The 24,442-nt window shown below is 37.8% G+C and overlaps 1 protein-coding gene across 2 annotated transcripts in view; it reads right to left on the bottom strand.

The window, feature by feature from the left end:
- Positions 1-24,442, bottom strand: part of FANCC (FA complementation group C) — a 77,318-nt gene that overhangs the window by 12,949 nt on the left and 39,927 nt on the right. For both annotated transcript variants that reach the window (XM_026866458.1, XM_026866459.1), the window contains 6 exons: positions 20,223-20,342; positions 19,363-19,427; positions 15,393-15,557; positions 12,282-12,438; positions 7,292-7,344; positions 4,266-4,365 (listed from right to left, as the gene is read on the bottom strand). In XM_026866458.1, coding sequence (XP_026722259.1) covers positions 4,266-4,365; positions 7,292-7,344; positions 12,282-12,438; positions 15,393-15,557; positions 19,363-19,427; positions 20,223-20,342 — 660 coding nt within the window. The remainder of the gene's footprint in view (positions 1-4,265; positions 4,366-7,291; positions 7,345-12,281; positions 12,439-15,392; positions 15,558-19,362; positions 19,428-20,222; positions 20,343-24,442) is intronic.

Raw genomic sequence — 24,442 nt, 5'->3', positions numbered from 1 at the left:
GGGGGGGGGGGCACCTGCCCTCTCATCATGGGATAGAGGGGGGGGCTCTCCACTTCAGTGTACCTCTCTGCCTTCCTTCTCCTTTCTGACACTGTCCTTGGTGTTCACATAGGTGTCCATCTTGTAACTCCTACTCACAACGTCTCTTCTTCCTCCCAGGTTCCCCTTTTTAAATATGTTATCACAGAGGTGCAGCCATTGTTACTAATTGGCCACACTTGGACAGAGGTAGGTCTGAGTTGGTGCCAGCGGAGCTTCAAGAAGCTTCTCACATGGGGTCATGGCTGTAGCCCCCTCTCCTGCTACCAAAACCACCACCACACAAACCCTGCACACAGATTGATTGTATCAAGCTCCCAACAAACCTGGCATGTCAAACACTACGTGCTCACAATGGTAGAAGTAGCCACCAGATGGCTGGAAATGTATCCTGCACCCCATGCCACCACTCAGAACACTCTCCTGGGCCTTGAAAAGAAGTTGTGCGGCAACATGGCACACAGAAAGAATTGAGTCAGATAATGGGACCTGCTTTTGAAATAATCTCATAGACACTTGGGCCAAAGAACATGACATTGAGTGCATACATCATATCCTCTATCATGCACCAGCCTCTGGTAAAATTAAGTAGTACAATGGGTTGCTAAAACCTGCACTGAGAGCAATGAGTGGTGGAACTTTCAAACACTGGGATATACACTTAGCAAGTCAACATTAGGAGATCTGTCAGTCAAGCTGGTCCTACCCAATCAAACCTTCCACATGTTGTAGATGGAGATAAAGTCCCTGTATGGACATTAAAAATATGCTGGGGAAGACCATCTGGGTTACTACTGCCTTAGGTGAAGGTAAACTCATGTGTGGGATTACTTGTGCCCAGGGACCTGGGTACACTTGGTGGGTGATGCAGAAGGATGGAGAAGTCTGATGTGTGCTTCAAAGGGATTTGATTTTGGGTGAAAATAGCTGATGAATGGTATTGTATTAATTACTAAATAACCCTGTCATTGCAAAACATCATTGCTATGGTTGATACATATTATACTCATGGCATCATATTAAGAATCACCCAGGTTAATGAAAAAGGAACTGATGAAGTCAGGACTAGTTTCAACACTGGCATCCAACTTCCCAACTTCCTCAAGATCGACATCTTCAACCTACAGACCGTGAGCAGAGACCACACCAGATACAAGCTCCAAATGTAGCATAAAAAAAAAAGACTAGACACCATCCTCCTGCTGTGTCAAATGAAACCCACTCCACTGACTGAGCCAACTCCGCCTCATCCCTCCTGCCTTGAAAGACTATCATGACAGATGAAACACAAAGTTATGGACTAAATTAACTTACTACATATTTTGGAGGGATGAGCCACAGACTAAGAGAATAGTATCTGTATCGATATATCAAAAAACAGGGAAAATGACAGTGATTCATTTGGATGTATTAGAAAACATGGAATCTGAGCATAACATAAGAAGTATGGAATAAGGAGTGGATACTGTCCCGGTTTTGACTGGGATAGAGCTAATTTTTCTTCTTAGTAATTACAATAGTGCTGCATTTTGGATTCATTATAGGATTTGGTATGAGAAAAATGTTGATAATATACTGATGTTTTCAGTCATTGCTAAGAAATCAAGGCCGTATTGATTCATACAGTATTCTCAGTCAGTAAGACTCTAAAAGTCTACTTGTCAAGTAGAATTAGGTTAATTAAAAATTAATAATCCCTATACTAAAGTATTCATGTAGACAACTAGTCTGCACCAAAAATCCCATGGAAAAGCAGCCCTTAACACAGTAGTAGCCAAGACAACCCACAGCATGAGTTACATATGAAAACAGTAAAGTAACTGAAAACCAGTTTTCAGCATACTGTTAAAGCAAAGTAAAAAATGTTTGCTTCCTGTCATGCAGATACAGTATTTTAGGCAGTTCTTTCCTTACATAAGCCATCATAAAGTACAAAACAATGTACAAAGAGACAGAATGATTTTGGATGTGGCTGGTTATAATAATTGCTGTGATATATAACTGGAAATAAAATTTGAACACTGGTGTAAAATATTTATCCAGCTATTTAAAACAAAATTTCAGGTGAAAACCACTGACAATTTTGAAATGATCACAGTGTTACCATAAAAGCTGGCAGAGGAACTCTAAGACTTGTTTTGGACTTTTAGAAAGCAGGCATTCTTTATTGCAGCACTGGGTGCACACACAAATAGCTTCACAAAGGCAGGCGTGTCCCCATATCTGTAAGTGGCGGCTAATACACAGTAAGATTATACATATTCATAAAATAATCCTGAAGGAAATTATAATTTCCATCAAATAAAAAAAATGAAGTTCTTAAATTTACAAGCAACATGACCAAAATATCCTTAGTCAGCTTTCACAAACTTGAAAATCTGCTTGTACAAAACATGGAAAAGATTATCCCAACAGTGATCTCAGTACAACCATTTTAAAATTTTATTCAACGACTACATAAATGGTCTTTTTTCTTAAGTAGGTTTAAACCCCATGTTCCATTTATGCCTTTTTCAAGTCTCCCAAAACATAGAGGAAACAAGACTATTTCTAAACCCTGTAGCACTGTATTTTCACACTGTTCAGCTTTTTTTCTGCCAAACTTTGTTCTCTCTAAATGGTCTACAAGTTATCAGAAAAGAGCTATTTCTGACAGCTGCCACGCTGAAATAGAGAACTGTTCACCTTGTAAACCTGTGCAACTGCAAGACATGACCTGATTCTCTTGAAAATTTTGTGGGCATATCTGTTTGCCTAGCCTTTTCTTCAATTAACTGTACTATAAATTCCTAAGGTGTCAGATGACCCAGCTAGAAGCCCCTCTGTCCTCAATGGTTTTACTATTCTTCTGTGAAATGCTAATGAATCACATTATGTCCTGTCAAGGGCATCCAGATACCACACATATGGGTGCCTTATGAATATCCGTAATACTGGTATGACCGAAAAAAAAAAAATATCTGACTGATTTAAACAAAGTTTAGGAGACACTCTCTCCCTGCATTTTTGTATGCCAACTGGTACTCAATGTTATGGTTGATTCATGAACTGTGAAACAAGGGATTTTAAATTCTAATAGTGAAAGCAATACCTTAATTAGAGCCCCATGAATTAAACTGTATGCAAGTTAAATAGAGGAAACTTAACATTTAAAACCACTTCAAAAAACTGGGCAATAGCCCATGTCAAAACACCAGTAGGTGAAGGACTTTCACCCTGAAGCAAATGCATCACCTGCACAACAGGATTAGCTCTTAGGTGTCTGACGGGTGTGGAACTTTTCTCCACCAAGTCACCCCCACCTGGGGCTACACAGTGTACTGCTGACATGCAATCAGGGTGCCTTAAAATTAACATGCACAGCACCTATATATTAAGCAAGACACCTGCAGTTTCATCCTTAATTCATACTGTCTGAAGCTAGAAGAGAGATTCAATCACTCTGCTATTTAAAAGCCAGTATGTCACAGGTTCCAAGAAGTCCCAAAATTTTATTAATTCCCACCTCCCCAAAAAAGATGCAAAAATCAAAGGAACTGGGAGTTTTCTCAAATCTAAAGTGACAGCAATTAAATGATAGGATACTTTCCAAGCTTACATCATATGAATTGGAGTTAAACAACAAAACAAGGCTTTTTCATATCTCCATTTTGAAATTTAAAAATTCTAAACTGATCCTGCTCTTGATTATCAACACATACAAAAGTAATTCTACTTGATTCAGTTCAGTAAAATGTGTATAAAAATCTGTGCAGAAGAGGAGACATTAAATCTGAAGCTTTAGACTGAGGAAAAATTTCTAGAAGGCCACTGTTGAAGACCAGAATCTGAAACCAGTATGTATTCTCTGTCTTTTACCTTCTGAACAGGCAAGTCTGGCTATTCGGTATCCTACTTACAATTATCTGGGGGAATGGCATTGGGGTTATCTCTGTTTCACTTATTATCAGAAACCCTGCTACAACTGCCCCTTTGAAAATCAGTTTAGATTTCAGAATTACTCAGGGTAAAGTCAGGTAAATTGCTCTTACTATTGGTTTCACACTACAATTTTGTTCACACGTGAAAATATTTGAACTGAGCTGGGTATAGATTTATATACAGCTGTAGAGACATGCTGTTATTTAGCTCATTATATTCAGTCACCACTCTTAACAGATGAATTGTTCTCATTACATTTCATATCTTCTCACTGAAAAGAGACATTAAGACAGATCTTGACTAACCTGTTTGTTTTCATTCTGATGAGCCTGAAGGAAGAGCTGTGTAAACATCTGTATTATGGTCATAACTTCTGGAGTTCCACTAGTTTCCAGCAGTGCCTTCCTAAGCATTGAAAAATTAGATTACAACAGATCAGATAATTAGTCTGCCCGTCACACCACTGTTAATTGAAATGAGGAAAAAAAAATGATAGATCCTATATATGCTGTAGATTCAAGCTGCGTCTAAGCTCATTATGGCAGTGTGGAAACAGACAGATACACTAACTTTGCAGGCTTTTTTAATTTTATTTTTACTTTAAAAAATGCAACTCCTACAAATAAACTAGATTTAGTAAATATGTAGAATATACATGCAGACACTCATAATTTACCCTACCAACAGGAGGGAAAAAAGCATAAAATTAAGAGACTACCACAACTTTGTTAGGCAAATCTGGCATCCAAACAGTCTTACTGGGTTCAGAGAAACTATTCCCATGCCTGCAGTTAAGCATACTTTATGAGTATATGCTTTGTGACTGCATCCCATAGACCTTCTCAAATTAGAAAGTGAAATCTAGTAAAATCTCCTGGGATGTGGTACCTGGAGGAAAAAAAAAAAATGATCTGGACTTAAACTGTTAAATATAACACTCTTAATGGAGCCATAGAAACAAATAATCAAAAGCTGTTGATCAAATTTAGAAATAACATATTTTTAAAACTACACAAGGAGACAGAACTTAAGTATTAAATAATACAGCTGCTCTTCAATTGCTGTGACTTCTTCGTGATCATTAAGCAATGAATCAGCAGAACAAACAGAAATGAGTGTATACCAAAGGTGTACTTTAGATCTGTAACTGCTACAGATTTTAATTAGGGACCAATTAATTTCAATGTGCTTTCAATGATGAAATAATAAAATCCACTCTGGAGGCTCAGAGGCAAACGTTTTAACTGGCCTTCCATAACGCGTAATGTAACCTTGAGCAAATGGAATAGAAAAATCACATAGGCAGTAAAGTGTAATTTTCATTCTCTTATTTGAAAGACATGTAATACTAAGGAGAAAAAATGTTCAAAAGCTGTCTCTGAGATGTAAGCTTTTTATTAGAGAATTATTTCATTCTTTCTGTAATGATCTAAAAGAATAGCTAACACATTACTACTGTAACAGAGAAACTTTGCAAAACTACAGGCAAATATCATCACACATATAAAAACAAGAAATAGTACACAGAAAGTCAAGACAGTCTAGGTGTATGGACTTCTATACAGCTACACATAGCAACAAAATAAGCTTCTACTTGGGAAATAAAAACACAAGTTAACATCCCTGAAATAAAACAATTTAGCACAATCAACCTCAATAAAAAGCATGCAAATAGCAGGAAAAGTTATTCCTGAAAGAGACACAATGCTTAGATCTGTACTTCTAACAGAGTATTAACTTCCAAAATAGAAGTTTTGTGCCAGCTGTAGAAGCATAACAGTTTACAAGCAATGAAGTACAAGTTCTTTATCAGCAGCTCTCATGTGACAATCTAAGTATTATTTTAACATCTGCACACCACTTGATTATAGTGGGAAGGATGTCAGAGAAATACAACAAAGCTGCAGAAACCAACTGGTTTGCAAAAGCCAGCTAGCCTGCATAGCTTCATATAATACCAAGAGGACCTAAACCATAGTATTTTAAAAATAATATATTAAGGCTTTAATACCAACAATGTAGAGGAACAAGCATACTAAGCAGTATGAAGCAAGCAAAGGAACTGAGATGTAGGCTAAGCAACAGGAAAAAACAATTTCTAAGACGGTTTCAAACATTAATACAAGTGCAAAATTTTATTAGGAAATACTTTGCTGGACAAAGCCCTGAATTATCTGGAGAAACAGCATCTCACCCATTTCTACTGTCTACCAAATGGAAAGGGTGCTAAAGAGTCTTGTGTTATTTTTAGAAAATATTTGATACACTATGACCCTAAATAAGACAAGAACCTTGAACAAATTTTGTCTCCTCATACCATCACAATATATAGCCTCCAGCCTAAGACATGGAGGTCTGTTGAGACCTCCTGACAACAGGTCTGTTGAAGTCACAACCATTTTCAAGTGCATTTTGCTTTGCAAATGTGACTGGTCTCAACTATTCAGAAAATGCTAGCTGTGCTCAGACACTGGACCACAGCAACAGAAAGGACTGTCATAGCAATAGCTCCCAAGAGGTTCCACTCTCACAACACAGCAGCCTACAGTTTCTACAGCAGAAAATCTGTTAGTGCCAGCACAAACCTAAAGATGCACAGACACACACAAATGCCCCCAAACATATTCACCTGGGAGCCCTTTTTTCTTAAAAAGGGAAACACTTGAACAAAGAATATCAGTCACTAAATGCATTACTGTTGTATCAAAACTGTAATAGTGATAGCCCTGGCAGTAGATCCACTTAAAAAGAATGATAAAATAATAAGTGAAGAGAAAAAGCCACTGAGAAGTGAGTATGAAGGACTGGAATCCCCCATGTGGTAAACAATATATATTACTTTAAAATAATAATGCATTCAAAACTAAACTCAGGCAGATCAATAGTTTCATGCCATTAAAAGATATCTGACATAAATCCAGATTACTATTAACATTTTGTTAAGAAGGTTACACTGTTAACTGCAAATATTTTAACTGAATTCCATCTTCATCATGCTGGCATAGGCCAAGTCATATCAGCATTTATAATTTCCACCTCAAAATCATATTTCAACCACAAATGTCTACTGAAGTACAATATATATGATAAATATTAAAGGCTAAAACACAATATAGTCAACTGTACTAATGATTATTATAATGTAACTTTTTTGTAAAGTTCACAAGATTTTTAACATTTTTCATTATTTGAAGTATATTACACAGAAGGGGACACTAAGGCATACATGTAAAGAAAAAGACATCCTGTAATTATAATACATCCCAGTTTATAATATTCCTCCTTTAAACTGATCATTTGAAACCCTTCCCACTATAATTTCAAAACTTACTTGAAAATTTCATTAACAATTCTGAAAATGGCAGGATGGATTGCTGCTTGTGGCTGTTGATAAACAAATGAAAGAAAATCAGTCATTAATAAGAAGCAACTCAAACAATTGCCACTGTATAATTTACAGTTTAACTCATGGATGCTATTACACTGCAATTATTAAACTGTAAACCTCAGATTAACTCTTACTAAACTCTTAGATTTCCTCAGGATTAGGTTCTTCCAAATCACTACAACAAAGTCATGGAAGAAGATTCATAAACATATCAAGAATGCTAAACAGCTGATAAATACAAACACCTGGGATCCCAACCTGTTAATGGAAACAATTGCTAAAAATACTAAAAGGTGGCAGCTAGAAAGAACAGGTTGTTGCATGCTATTACTAGAGCAAGAGACAGAGACTAGATTTACAAAAAGCTTTTCTCTCCCATTCACAGACAATCTCTTTTGGATGTACTTTGAGATTCTTGGTACATCTTCAAAATTCAATTCCAAAAATTAAATTTGTTTTATTGCCTTTAATAGTATCACACACATTTTGGTCCCAAGACATTTTTTCAGAGTATTACCTTATGTGAATTTCGGAGTCTCTAGTCCAAGCTAATACCTCAGCATCAAAATGTGGGGGTTTTTTAACTAGTGAAGCTTTTTATCATGCTACCATACAAAAGACTGTTTTAAGAAAGTTGTCATAGTAAACATGCACTAGTAAACACACTATTTTCTAATCCCATATTTCTGAGATTTCTAGAGCACCAAGAATAAAATGCTTCCTACACATTCCCCAATGTATATTTGCCTAAATTAAAAAACAAATTCATGCTTTCTGTTTCTGATGTTAGCACCTGAAAATTTGATAAGAATATAGTTCTTGAACAATCTAGAGTAACCCATGTTTAATCAAATGCATTCTATGAACTTCAGGATGCATGGAAGGAATAGCTCTTATTAACGGCATTTATTGTAACAGCTTGAAGCACCTGATGCATTATTCTAAAGAAAACTTATGCATTTGTTTCAAGCTAAAAAGTACCAAGTAGAATTTTTTTTTTTTTTTTTTTTTTTTAATTGCTTAAACCCCACCGTTGGATATTTAATTCCACAAGACTTTGATCAATGGACTGCATGGATTTAATTTGCAAGCACTCAAAGTAAGAATGCTATCATATTGCAAAAGTCTCCAAGGCAATTTGAAGATCTGCCTGCTGTGTAGCAAGACTAGTGCAGGCAGCACAATTCTGCTGTGGCCAGCAGCAATTCTGGAGTTTGGGAGGGATTATCAATTTCAGGAGGGATTCTCACAGGGTTTTCATGCTGTTGTCATTTATCTAATTTTTTCAGAATAAAAGGGAATTTTACATTTTAATAATATTGTCTGCAACTATGCAGTATTTTTCACAGGTAGATCAGAAAATCAAACATACTGTCCACCAGGAGCTTGTTCCATCACTTTTAAAACATGCACAATGCATATAGCACTACACATACTAAAGCAAAAAGATCTAAACACAGGGAACTGGAGCTGCATGTGTGATATTATATTTTAAGAATATACGGTCTTCAGGAAAAAAATGACAGAAACACACTATGATTTTTGAAAGAAATAAAATAAGAAAATAACATATAACATTACATACACAAGCTCTGTAGAACTACACTAACTTTTGTATCTGTATTATCAGAAAGAACAACCCTAAACAACTAGTTTAGAATACAAATCTAGAAATGAATACAGAAATTAGAAAAATACATTTGTAACTACAGGAAGCAAATAAATGGCAAAAGAGAAACAGACTAATAATCATATATGGCATTTTATTCACATCATAGAATGCTCTGTAACAACTGCAAGTAAGAGTAAACATAAGGAACCAAATTGTGCCCAAGATCACACATCAACAGATTTGAGGTGGTAACACCAAATATACCAGTTCTCTTGACTTCCAGACTCAAATGCAATTAACAGGACCCCACACTTCTACAGTTAAACACATCTAGCTTTATGAAACTACTACACTCTGTATTTCAAATGTCTGTATTTCCAAACTGTGTACTTATCTGTATTCCTGAATGTTACATTAAAATTAAAAATGTCACTTTTTTTTTTTCCTTCTACAAAATGCCACGTGGATTTTCTTTGAAGCATGCACTTATTTTAAAAGCATAAACATCTTCTTACAGAGGTTTAAAAAGCTCCTGAATTCATCAACATATTAGTGTGCACTGTTTCAAAAATTTTACCATAACAACACAAGTTTTGAAAACAGGCAATACTGTGGGAACTGATTGTAACTTAACTGGAATGTACTGCAAGAAGAAAAAAAGCTTCTCATTTTCTCTGCCTATCCTTCCTCCTTTCTCCCTCATTAACGCCTGTTTCATTGGCACAGATCCCAGTGAAAGGTGAGTGTGGATCCATCTAGGCTCAAAACGTGGGGATAAGGCACAGCAAGAGGGCAGTGCAAGGGCATGGGAACCAGAGCAGTCTCCAGTTTGGTATCCTGTCAGGCAATACAAGAGTCACCATATCACCCACTAAAACTGTATTTGCTCTGTAACGCTGAAGCAAAACTAACAGCAAGGGAAACTCCACAAGAGCTTTAACTGCAGAGCACAACAGAATTTCAATGCTGGGCTAGACTTGGGAAAGCCGACAAGGTAGAAAAACAAAAATGCAGCAGTAACAGATGGTTTATAAAAGAGAAGCCAACAAATTTTAAGTCCTCTCCACCTACTGCACTTTTCTTGCAACTTCAAAAGAAATACTTTGGAAAGCTGTCTAAGAACCGAACACCAACTATAACTGACACCAATTCATTCACATCTCTTTTTACATACATGTACTTTAAAACTCTGTTTATATATATATCTATGCATTTCTGATAAAGCATGAAATTCTAATATGTGTATTTATTTAAATTTTAGTTGTTAACACACACATAAAAACCTTAAAGTTACTTCAGAAAGGAAGACATCCACTCACCTACCAAATTCTGAAAAAGCTTAAAAAACATTTGTGATGGTCACTTGTTATTATTACTCCTGAGTAACTACAGAATTTGCAAAATTAATTCCAGTTTAATCCCCAAACCACAAACCTAATAGCATACCATATAAACCACAAGTTAGTGGACCATCACATTACAATTACTCTTGAAATTAAAATACAGGAGTATTGCATATCAAGTTTCTTTCATAACAGAACTATGGTGGTTTACAACTATCTGGGTACCAAAGATCTCTATGAGGTTTATGTACAGTTTGGTTACTGTATCAAGGTATTTTATTTAGGTAAACTGAAATTTCCTTCTTATCATATACTATAACAAAATCACTAACATATTTCTGCTTATTTGTAGCCTAGAGATTTTCTTCCAAATAGAAAAAATGTGTAATTCACGCTCTGTCTTATGATTCAACTATTCATTATCATATCCATAAGGCAAACAGAAGTCACATTCTACAAATAAGATAATCCACCTGCCAAAAAATGCATACCCACATTCCTAAAGAAACATTCTTTCAGGCAGGCTAAATTCATCATAGTGTTGGATTCAAAGTGCTGACTGATCTAAGGTCCCACAAGTAAATTTATATTACCATGTACAAGTTGTACAAAAGATCATTAAGTATTTTCGAATACAATTTCTGGATCAAATCTTTTCCTTCTATACTGCCTCTCTGAGGCTTCTCATCCTGTTGTTTGTTATGCCATCTCCCATTTATGCACTCTCCCTCTTATCAATGCCTATCCATCAGCAATATCCATCTTCCAACTTCCCTCTTCTTTCTCCCTCCATTCATTCCACTCCTTGTCCACAGGATGTCCTCTCTAAACCAGCATTGAAAGCTGCTGTGCTCGTCTTTCACCTCTGAATATATATTATTTCAAAAGCATGAAGTCTTTGAAGCAGAGGCAAGTAAGGACAACCTAAATGTGCTAGCACAGTAATGTTCCATTCTTTCAGACATTAGGATGTGAAGACCAGGTAAATATGACAACAATAAATCAATAATTAAAAAGAAATTTTACTTCTTTTTATATATAACCTAGATTTTTTTTTTCTTCAGCAATATGTGGTACCATATACTGTATTCAATTCACAGTGTATCTGATAAAGAAAAATTGGGCACAGGCCTTGTATATAGCCTTGTCTTCTGAAATATCTAGATACCCAGATGACATATAAAGTGCTGTTGATGCCAAGCATTTACAAGATTTGCAAGTATTATAATAGAGCCCTGAAATAGAAATTTGAAGATTCAATTAACAAGGAAGAATATTTAAAGGTATCGTTCATTTCCCATCTAGAATACATACTCTGTAAGCAGTTTCATAGTCTGAAAATAAAATACACATGGCATTTTTTAGTTCTATAGATTTTACGAAATGTATAATTTAAGTATATAGCACACATGCACACATGCTATTTCACACTGTAATTACAACTTGCATTTAGTGTTGCAAACTAGCTCATTATTTTGGAAAAGGTATTGTGTCATGTTTTCTCATAGGAAAGATTTTTGGTGTACTGTGTTGAAAACTAATTACAGTTTAGCAAATGTTTTGTATTAAGAATTTTATTCAGGTTTGCAAACCAAACCAAGTAACTAAGCAGTCTATAATAAAATAATCTACAAGGAATTCCAACTGTTTAAACTGGTAAACTCCCATGGGCCCTGAGATTGAAGTAAAAACAGATTCAAATACTCCCTGGCCAGAGTTTATAATTTTTTTAAGACAGAGGCAGGTACTCAGCACCCCCACCAGCCAGATTCTCCTCTTCATGTATTCTTCATCAGTGTAAAATTCAGTGTAAAAACTAAAAATTTAGTGACATTTGTAAGACTCAGGATTTGCCTTTGCATTTTCAAGTTATATGCCATATGACAGCCATTTCCCTCAAATATACTGATGTATTTGGAAACTCTCTGTCACTTCTGAAGCATGAAAGAGTAGTATCAGATGTACATGTTGCACATACCAGTAATGACTCTTTTATGACACAAGCCACTTCTTCCAGTGAGTTCAACTGAATCGAAGACAGCTGGTCTAAAAGATACAATGTAGCTTTTTCAAGGCTTGGTGGATGACGCAGCCAGAGGTTGAAGACAGCTGATTCAGGGAGGGAGATCTTCTTTCTGTTTAGAGAGAAAAATACTGTTTTCCCTGAGAAACTGTAAGGAAGACGAAAATGTACTTTTTTAATAAAAGCACATTGGGGAAAAAGAAGACACAAAGATCAACCTGCAGCAATAGAGAGAATCTTGCTTACAGTACTCTGTTCAACACCAAATAATAATGGCAAAGAATAGCAGGAAATCACCATCATCTACAAACAAAACCGTACCATGTGTCTTTAAAAACCTAAAAATTTGGTTATGATGGAACCTGACAAACGGAAATGGAAGGTTTAAGCCTAGAGTTCCCTTCCTCTCTAAAGAAAGGTCCTGCCCCACTCTTGCACTCTTTCAAACCCAGGCAGCTCCCTGCAGACCCATTGGTTCAGAAAGTGTCAGTAGCTGACAGAGAAGCAGGAAGGTCCCAGATGCTATTACTGCTGACTAAATTAAAGCACTATCTGTCTTTGCAGAGAAATATGTTTAAAAAAACCCAAACAAACAACAAATGATGTAGAGGTAGGGAACTCTTCAGCCCACCAACACTCACCAGGGCCTTTTTTAAGATAAGTTATCTCTTCACCTAAAGCCTTCAGCTATAGCTCAGCTAAAGTATACTGTTGTACCACCAGGAAACAAAAGGCACAGTTTATTTTGAGAAAACACTGTAATTTTTTGTGGACCAACACAAATCAAAATATAATGAAGTAACTGGCCAAGAAGAGATATCATAGCACAAAACATCCTGGAATATTTTTGCAGCTATCATGGCAGTTGTAAATTAAATAGATAAAACAAACAAAAAAAAAATTTACATAAATAACAAGAATGTGCCCTGGTCTTAAATCAAGTAAAGATTAAAAAAACTAAAATTGGGCTGGAGAGTATATGCATACTAGCTACTGATAAAAAAGAAAAATACCATCAGAAAGAAGATTTAACATAATTTTAAGATCTATTTTCAATGTATGTGTTTTATCATACATACATATTTTACATTCATCTAAGTATCAACCTTCAGAACTCTGATTTCCATAGAAAAGCTATATTTTTTCCATTCAAATTTGTAATAGCTTAATTTAAATGAGTACATCTGTAGACACAAAATTTATTGAAGCACATAGACTTTCAAAATTGTAAAGCAATGCTCAATTTCACAATGCTGTTTAGTTAAGTATCACTATTAAAGCACACAGAGTAAATTAAGAATGCCAAGTGATTATTTAATTTTGCCACAGTCCTCTTTTTTTGTTGGCTTTGTGGTAGCATGATAAATATTATAGATATTATGCCAGGAAAAGAAATCTAATAAGCTTACGTAGAGGTGTTCCAACCCTGAGATTTGAAAACCATAAACCGTAGTCATTATCCTTCTGTGACTGAAATTGCAGATGGTCCCACTGGGACAATACTGAATTCTGTGGAGTGCTGCAAGTCCCAGTAATTAGTAACCCTATTTCTTGGAGCAGGCTTCATCCATGTTCCGAAGGCAAACAAGTGTACAGAACACAACAACAGAGTTAGGGAACACAGAACTCAATTGTTAAAAGGGGGAAAAAAAATATAAGCACATCATGTTAAGATCAGTGGGCTTCAGTGACAGGCCAGGAGTACACCATGAAAAGCATGTATGAACCTACATCTGTTCTCAGGAAAACCATACACTTTTGTCAAGAGCCCTGTAAGAGTCACTTAGTCAAATGCCATTTGAACCGAATTATTTCTCCTCACTGTGATAAACAACTAGCTCAAAAGTTATTTCAGTCAGAAGAACCTTTTATGACCACCTAAAGGATTAAGACTCACATTATGAAATGGCAAAAGTATGTCATGATGGACTGCTCTTGGCTTACTGACATCAGTACAGACGGTCCATGCTGAACTTGTGAACTTGCTGGGAAAGTTTTCCAAACTGCGCTACTGCTTGTGGAAAACATCCAGTCTGAAGCCATGAAAGATGGACAAGTGAAAGGTAGCTGTCTCTTCTTTTGGGACACATAATTCACTATGGACCTTCACATTCCTTTTCCACTTGTTTCTCCTCAGCTTTTAGTAATGTCTATAAATTAGTAATTGTGCTTTTCCATTCATTATTTATTTTTGCCAGGCCCCTCAATGGAGTAATATAACAATCTTCACTGAAACATCTCAGAAATTACCATGTTGAGTACAGAGGAAGCAAATAAAACTTTGACTGAAAAAAGAGACAAATGGATAACTGAGGTAGTGTTCACAAAGGAACTGTTCTAGTATAAAAAAAAATACATTTATAATACAGGTCCTCAGCTACAACTTGAATAAAGCAACTCTCAACCTAAAGTACTGTGCTTTCCCTGATGTCTCTCCTTCCCACGTGTAGCCAATCTTGCTGATGTTCAGTTTCACACAGCTGGTTTTCATCCATACATTTTATCAAAACAGTGGTTTTAGTCACAGCAAAACAAGCAAAGTTATATTTCACAAACTGCTCCTCTCAGACTCATTAAAAATAATCTGCTGGAAAACAGAAGAATTTAAAATCTTGAGAACTAATTTCACAGAAAAGAAAAACCAGAAATATGAAAACACTCAAGGATCTATCTTGTGCACAGAAAAATAAAGATGGGTGTCAAAATGTCAAGTTAAGAATGTTGATACACTTAAATGAAAGGTAAATAACATTTTTATGAAAAGTGATCATTTTCCACAAAATTTCTAAAAATCTATTGAAGACTTTAACATCCATTTTAGAGAAAAGGTGGGACCAGGTTTCAGTCAATATTTAAAGCTGTTATGCCACAATTTGTGCACAAGCAATATAAAATTCTGCTTTGGCCTACAACCTGAGCTCTGCTATTCAATTGCAAGGGAAATATTTTTCCAGAATGCAGAAGGTGTATAGTGCATTCAGCATGCAAACCCAGAGAAAAGACATTTAATTAAATTAATAATCTTTATGAAAAGAGCATAAAAATCATTCAGACCATGCCACTTACTTTAAAAAGGCTTCATTCACAGCCTCCAGAAACTCTGAACTGAGAATTTCTTTTGAGGCACCTCCATGGTAAAGAAGGAGAGTTTCCAGCAATGAAGTTAGATCAGGCAAAGTAATGAGAGGGAGACAGAAAAGGGACACAGCGTTCACACGACTGGCTGAAACTCTGAGGGGAAAATAAATAAAATTCATATTATAGAAAAGTCAAAAGTTTAATTTCTAAAATGATACAGTAAAAGATTAAATTAATTACAGATGGTTAAATGTAAGAGATGCATACCTAACTGCAGCAAACATTTATTGGAATGACTGTTTATATGTTGTTACATATTGTCTGAAGAATATTAAGGAGAAGTCAGATAAAATTTTGATATTTTAGTGCTCAAGACAAACCACATAAAGGATATAAACCCAATTCTGAAATGCAGCCAGTTGTGTTTGCTCAGTAATCACATCTTTCCTAGCAAGGAATGCTTTGTCTTTCTCAGGATCAGTGAAGCACAGGTAAGGAAAACTACAGATTCACAGCTCTCATGAAGATTTGCTAGGCCCTCACAAGAGACCACCTAGGTGCTTTTAAGGCCTTCTGTTGTTTCCTTGACCTCTCTCCTCTCAACAGAGACAGCTTCTATGAACCAAACAATATGAATCCTGCTGTCTTCAAGTGCTCAGTTGAAAAATTTTTGTCTTTCAGATCTACAGTTGAAGGAATATGTAACACTTATGGATCTTATACAAACCACTCACTTGACCTGCTTGCTAAAACTAGACACTTAGAAATTATTAAAGACAGTGGAACCTGGAACATAAACAAATCATGAAACTTTTGGAACATCAACAAAAGAGAAAATGGTACACAATATAAAAGAGCGTTTGCAAAAGGAAGTCACAAGTTTCCTGGAGTATATATAGTTCGTAGCAGATGAAACTGCAGATTTTCTAGATGCAGTTTTGACAGTAATATATTTATGAACACCAAGAAATCAGAAATATTGAATTCTAGAAAATTAAAAAGTGCTAGTTTGGTTTAAAAGGCTTCCTTGAGTTGCTGCAAGGTTCTCCTGATTGCATTGATTAGTAAAAGGAGTGCATTCTTTGCAAGAACCCAAAACTGTTTTCTTTGGAGAGCCACTAATATAGTCTATGAAGAGCTGAGACATGAATTACACTGCAGGCTGCTCTGAGTAAGAGCTATCTGTATTGCTCTGCAGGTATTAAAACTACTCCCAAACAGATGTTGCCTATTGGTCGCTGGTATATGTTGTGATAGAAGTGCTGGAATTTGTGGACACAGAGTACCATTGTGGTTTCCACAGTGAGAGAAATAAAACATGACACATTTTCAAAGACTCAGATTTCTAAGTACCTAACCAAATACATGTTTAAGTTTTCTTACACTGAAATAATCTGGGATGCAGTTTTTCTATGAGAAGTGTTTCTGTAGGAATGGTAGTTATTGGGCTGCTATTTATTGTGCAGTACTGTTCTCTAGGGTATACATGTAATGTTCACAGACCTAAGACTCTTCAAATCAGTCCCCTGTACATAATTCTGTTTCTAATTTCTTATCCAGTTCGCTTTACTCTTAAACTTTTAATTGCGGAAGAAAAACAATTTTCTTCTTTTTCTACATAGACTTCAAAATATGTTCCAGGAGAATACTGAACAGTGCATTCCACTGTTTGCAATGAATTTGCAATGAATTTGAACACTGTCATCTATGTTGCTGTAAGCATCACTGAACAGAGAAGTAAGACAATGTACATCTCTAACTGCAAACTACATTTGTCTCAGCAACTTGAATAAGCAAACATATTGCAATTTCTATGCTCAAAAATCCACCTAAGTTCAAAGTTTTCCTTTTCTTGTGGTAGAAATCAGATATTTCTTTTTCCAACAGTCTCATTAGCTCTTCAGCTAAGTCTGCTTTACCCTACTTTATAAAATGTGTGTGTTTTCTACATTGAACAAAACTTGGTGATGCTCCTCATTTCATTAACTGTGTCCATCATGTCAATACTAAATTAATCTCTAAATGAATTCAGCTAATCTACTGTTCCTTACACAAACACTGAAGTGCAAGAAGACACGGAGAAAAATAGCTAAGCTATTGGCTTATGATACAAAGAACATATTTCAATCCGCCTTCTCTTTCCTGTAACTTTACAGGCTATGTGGTGTTAAATAGGTCATAAAATTCATTATATCAGCAGCTTTGACACTGAAGACCAAGAGAATACCCACAGGGTAGTCATACATTTAAAACAAAAGACACAATTTGAATATATCCTTATTTTTTCCTCTCTTTTTTTTTTTTTTAGCTGGAATACACTTAATATGCATGCAATCAGAAGGATCTACTACATAAAGTCATTTTTAAAGTATTGACAAAAGACTATGATCTGCATTTCAAGGTCAGTAGAAAGGCACAAATTAAACAGTGAAAAGGCATGATCATGTCAAGAACAGTGACAACAGTTGCATTAGGCAAATGTATTCCTTTTTTATGGTCACAGATTTTGGCTTAATTCACTGTATTTATGTAGTGTGGATAAAAAGATGACCATTTTCACTGACTACACCTAGACATGTAGAAACACCCCAAAGAATGTTGCAGGGTCATTACTAGCATTTTATTATCTGGACTGGAAAACTAGCCAGAGCACATCACAATTTCCTTCCCACCCACTTTGTCAGACTTTCATCCTTAGAAAACCAGGCCAAGGAAGCAGTTAAAGGGTGTTCTTGGGTACATATAAAATAGTTGTATATGAAACACACAGTACTCCCACAGCACTGTCTGATACCAGATCAAGGATCTAAAGGAAGGAAAATTAAAGGTTCTTTAAATAAGCATGGACTAATTTTATCATTAATAACAAATTCAAAGTAACTACCATTCTGTCATATTAAACTCTCACTCACAAAAACAGGGAAAAAAGTTCCTTTGGAAAATTTTTTTTGCTTTTTCTCATAGTAACTGCTAGTTAACTTTGGTTATAAGGATGCATATAGAAGCCAACATTATGATCATGAAGTTCATGAGGTTCAACGAGGCCTTGATCAGGGCAATCGCCAGTATCAGTACTGACTGGGGGATAAAGGGATTGATGGCAGCCCTGTGGAGAAAGACTTGGGAACAAAAAACTGGACACAGGCTGGCAATATGCACTCACAGTCCAGACACCACCCATACCCTGGGCTGCATTACAAAAAGCATGGCTGGCAGGTCGAGGGAGGTGATTCTGCCCCTCTACTCTGCTATCATGAGACCCCACCTGGAGTACTGCAACCAGCTCTGGAGTCCTCAGCACAGGAAAGACATGGACCTGCTTGAGCGGGTTCAGAGGAGGGACACAAAAATGATCAGAGGGATAGAACACCTCTCCTGTGAAGAAAGGCTGAGAGAGTTGGGATTGTTCAGTCTAGGCAAGAGAAGGCTCCAGGGAGACCTTATTGTGGCCTTCCAGTACACAGAAGGATCTTAGAAGAAACACAGAGTTTTTAGCAGGGCCTGTAATGACAGGACAAGGGGCAATGGTTTTAAACTGAAAGAGGGTAGACTTAGATTAGATATAAGGAAAAATCCTTTCCTGTGAGGGTGGTGAGGCACTGGAACAGGTTGCTCAGAGAAGCTGTGGATGCCTCCTCCCTGCAAAAGTTCAAGGCCAGGCTGGATGAGGCTTTGAACAACCAGGTTTAATGGAAAGTGTCCTTGTCCCTGGCAGGGGGGTTGGACTAGATGATCTTTGAAAGTTCTTTCCAACCCAAACCATTCCATGACTCTCAGGTTAAGTATAAACTCTTACTTGAAGGACAAATTAACAAGCTTGTCCATACCTGAAATGATCTACATACACACCCAAAATTTTCCAACTGAAGCCTAAATTGCCCAAGAATGTAAAGAGGTCCTCAATGAACTGTACAATCCAAACTAGAATTTATCAAAATGATGTTTAAGTAACACCTACCTCCCCTGAATGTTAAGCCCATTGAACTGATTTCCTTTGAGTTCTGTTACTAATGAAAAGACCATCTGTTAAATAAAACAAAATAACATTAAAATAAAATATATTACACATACTGCAGATAAGCAGACATTAGATTCATGGTTCTCTGTGTGACTGACATAATGTAGAAGTTAATAACTTTCTCTAATCACTCAGGGTTTTTTTTAATTTATTATTGGTAACAAATTAAAGCTGTCCAGATCACTAAAGAAACTATGCTGCAAAACATTTTTTGAACATACATTATATGCTTTCCACTTTTGAAAACTATGAAGCTATTTATTTTAGCTCTGCTTCCCTAAGAGTTGAGGAAAAACTTTCAGAAGTGTGCTACTAAGAATTTATATCTGCTTTATCTAATTTAAGTCATCATATTATTAATTATTACCATTATTTTTATACATTAAATGTAAAAGACACTATTCCTAAGATTTAGGGCTCCTCTACAATTTTCAATGCAGTGTATACAGTCAAAGAAAACATTCAAAAATTACATTCTAATACACAAAAGAATATATCTAATTTAAACTTAATGGAAAAAAATATTAATGATAGTGAAGACTTTTTTTTTGCTATAACACAACAGCAACAGAAATTATGTTTTTATGAACATCTATGACAGTATAATCTAATAAAAACTTTCTCATTTGTCCAGAGATTTCCCACTTCATTTTCTCCCTTAAAAGGCTGTAAAAGTAATTGATGTAAGAAAAGATAAATGAAGTTCAGTCCATGTTCCTTATCACAATGACAGTTCCATATACATTTTTATAAACTGGTGATTTATTATTAACAATATCTCATTTGCACAAAATACTTACATTTTTAACTAAGTGACAATAATAATCTGCTGACGTGTAGCCAAGAGTTGATATGAAAGTACTGGTTTCAGCTTCATTACTTTCCCACTTAGAAGAAGAAAGGAGATGGCACAGCAAACTCTGAGACATCAACAGAAGGGCAATAAAAAAGTATTAGGCTACAACATGCTGTGTAAAAAGAACTGACTGCTATTGAACTATACCTGGGGTAAGTAAGACCTTTTGATCAGTTGTGGCCATATTACACCATTGACACAGAATAGCAGGTAGCTCCCATCAACCATAAGGAAAACGCTGCAGCTGCTAGTATCTAACATGAGTTCACACACTCCATAATTTCAGCAGTTGTGCAATAGCAGTGGAGGCCATCCATGTCAAAACCAGACAGACCTTAGATAGGTTTCAGTTCTCTTGAGAGCTGTTTCAGTCTGTTATCATCTGGACAGAAGCAGTCACGTTGCTACACAACAACAAAAAAAATCACCTGTAGTCTTGATGAGTATTGTGATCAAGAAGAGAAAGCACGAACTCATCATTACCTTTCCATATCACTCCTTCAAGAGGCCCCAGTATTTTTTATGAGATTCAGGGGCTGGTGTCAATTTAATTTGCTTAATTTCCTCATTATCTTGAAAAGACAGTGATAACATTTTAGTCTGACATTTACTTCTCTAGCAATTTCACTATGGAATGCTTTCAGTCACATTTAATAAAACCTTTTTAATACAACGTATAACAATCCTTTGATGGCAGATTCAGAGTAAAGTCACATTAACGTATTTGATACACTGGTTCTGCAGGTGCATACAGAGGACTCTGAACACAGTACTCCGGTTTCATGTTCCCTGTTCTTCAGTGCTATACTACAGCTCTGCTGTCTTTTGTATAGATCTTGCAGCACCTGCCCGACTCAACACATTTATGAAAACTGTTGTATGAAATCTTGAGTAGGTTTTTGCATTCTGCTGTCATAAATGAGCAGAAGTAGTTTTATGTTGCTTATTAAATCATCTGCTCTGAATTTGTTAAGTTCTCTTTCTGTCCTCTGTTGCTACATACTGATATAACAACAGTTACATTCCCTTTCCAGAGGTTAATTTCAGGTCTTTATATATAATTGAAACTTAAAAGTTTAAATTAAATTATCCTTCGTGTGGCAATAAATATAAAATCCTTTGTAACAAGAGGGTCAGGATTAGCAAACACTGAGGAGAGTGGCTCTAAAGAGGAGGATAGCGGTTGGGGACCCTTCTGAAAGCATAAAAAACCCGCGGCAAAACGCAAGACAAGACAGAAGCCCAGGGAAGAGGGAGAGCCTCAAGTCGCCTCCCCCCTGAGCGGGAAGAGCGAGCTGCGACCGAGGGCAGAGGGGACTCAAGGCGGGAGGAGATGGGAGTGACAACGCCCAAGGCCCTCACGTACAAGAGCAGCCCCCAGGGCCACGGCGAACAGGGCGGCGAACAGGGCCTGGCGCGGCAGTTGGCGCAGGCAGGGCGAGCGGGCAGGGCACAGCCCCTCTCCTGGCTCCAGAGCTCATCTGAACGAGTTGTCATCTTAACGTCCTCCATAAGTGGACTGCAACATGTTCTCCACTCGTGTCAAAACCACCACCAGAAAGAACGTGGCGACCCAGACGGAGCTGCCAGGCAAACACGCAGGGTCCGGGTCCCCGGCTGCAGGGAGTGCCTGAGCCCGTCAGTCCTGCCGGAGGGCAGCAGGGACAGCACCTGTGTGCGCTGCCATCAGCGGGGTGACCTGCTCAGCATGGTGGCGGGACTCGGAGAAGAGGCTGAAAGATTAAGAAGTATTAGGGAGTGCGAAAGGGAAATTGATTGGTGGAGTAGGACCTTGGCACCCTGAAGCAACAGGAGCAAATGGAGACTCCAGAAGTGGCAGGTGATCACCAGGCAGAAGGAGGGGACCTGAGAGATGGGGAGACTGGAAACAGGTCCCTGCTCATGGAGGCAGGAAAATCCTCTCCTGACCTCCCTCACTTTCCATGGTGCCACTTCACAATAGATACAGGTCCCTGGAACTTTTGAATGAGGCAGAGAAGGATGAAGAAAATGAGTCAAACAAGAAGGAAGATAAAGGTCCACCAAGGCTGAGTCACTCTAGACCACATATTAAAAACAATTCTATAAAGAACCCCAGAAAAGTCACTGTAGTGGGTGACTCCATTCTGAGGGGTGTCAAAGGCCCAATATGCAGACCAGACCCACTTCATAGGGAAGTCCGTGCATCCTTGGGGCATGGGTGAAGGACCTCACAGCAAAACTCCCTACTTTAGTGAGACCCAAGGACTACTACACTCTCTTGGTTTTTCAGCTAGGTAACGACAATATTACCAGAAGTCTAAAATCAATGAAGAGAGATTTCAAGGCCTTGGGGAAACTGGTTAAGGGGTCGGGGGCACAAATAGGGTTCTTGACCATCCCTTCAGTTGTGGGGATGGATGAAGAAGATTACAGGAGAACTCAACAGACAAACCTGTGGCTCCAAGACTGGTGTTATGGGCAGGGCTTTGGATTTTTCAATCACAGGATAGTATACAGGACATCAGACCTTTCAGCATTAGATGGGATGCACCTGTCCCAGACGGAGAAAAGGATCTTGGGGCAGGAGTTAGCTGGGCTCACTGACAGAGCTTTAAACTAGATTTGAAGGAGGAAGGGGGCAAAACTGGAACTTCCAGACATAAGCCCCAGGGTACATTACCAGAGCTTGTGGGCTGTTGTGCCAGTGATGACTCTCACCATGCCATCTCAGTGGAGGCACAGATGAGGGGATGGAAATGTGCAGCACAACAAAGATGCAAGGGATACTGATGGATTTGTAACCATGGTAGCAGCTGTGAAACCACAAGCCAGACTTAGGACCTCTAAATGGAGAAAGGTGCTGGGTACATCAGCCCATCTGAAGTGCATGTATACTAATGCACACAGCATGGGTAACAAACAGGAGGAGCTTGAAGCCATAATGAAACAGGAAAATGATGATGTAGTGGCTATAACAGAAACATGGTGGGATGTCTCCCATGACTGGAGTGTTGACAACTACAAGCTCTTTAGAAGGGATAGACAAGGAAGGAGAGGGGGTGGTGTGGTGCTGTATGTTAGGGGCTGTTATGATTGCTTTGACCACAAGTGTAGTGAAGACAGTGTGGAGTGTCTTTGTGTTAGAATCAGGGGGAAGGCCAACAGGGCAGATGTTGTAGTAGGAGTCTACTGTAGACCACCCAACCAGGACAGAGAAGTGGATGAAATATTCTATAGGTATTTAGGAGAAATCTCACGATCACTTGCCCTTGTTCTTGTGGGAGACTTTAACTTCCCAGACATCTGCTGGAAATACAACACATCAGGGCAGGACCAGCCCTGGAGATTCCTGGACTGTGTCAGACACAACTTCCTGACACAGGTTGTGAGTGAACTGACCAGAGAAGGTGCCCTGCTGGATCTCCCCTTTGTGAACAAAGAAGGGCTGGTGGATGATGTGGTGGTTGGAGGCTGACTAGGGCACAGTGATCATATTATAGAGTTCTCTATTTTTTGAGAGGCCAGGAGAGGGATAAGCAGAACTGACATACTGGACTTCAAAAAGGCTGAATTTGCCTTGATTGGGCACCTGCTTGACAGGATCCCTTGGGAGACTATCCTGAAGGGTATAGGGGCCCAGGAAGGCTGGGCGCTCTTTAAGAAGGAAACCTTCATGGCTCAGGAGCAGGCAGTCCTCAGGTGCTGTAAGAGAAGCTGGGACCAGAGAAGACCACGCTAGCTGAACAGGGAGCTTTGGCTTCAACTCAGGGAGAAAAGGAGAGTTTATGGCCTTTGGAAAAAAGGCACTAGCAACTCTCAGTGGTTACAAAGATGCTGTGAGGCTATGCAGGGTGGAAATCAGGAGGTCTGAAGCCCAGCTAGAAATTACTTTGACTTCAGCAGTCAAAGATAACGAGAAATGTTTCTGTGAGTACGCCAACAGCCAAAGAATGACCAGGGAGAGCATCCATCCCCTGCAGGAGGAAACATGGCAACGAGTGATGAGGAAGAGACTGAGGTTCTTAATGCCTTCTTTGCCTCAGTCTTTAATAACAAGACTAGTTGTACTGAGGGAATCCAGCTCCTTAGCCAGAAGACAGGAGAACAAACCCCCGACAATCAAGGAGGAGACAGTCAGTGACATGCTGCATCACACAGACACACACAAGTCTATGGGACCAG

The sequence above is a fragment of the Athene cunicularia genome (genome assembly GCF_003259725.1).
Source record: "Athene cunicularia isolate RWA chromosome Z unlocalized genomic scaffold, athCun1 chrZ_part2, whole genome shotgun sequence".
NCBI classification, from domain to species: domain Eukaryota; kingdom Metazoa; phylum Chordata; class Aves; order Strigiformes; family Strigidae; genus Athene; species Athene cunicularia.
This window is presented reverse-complemented; position numbering and strand designations above follow the sequence as displayed.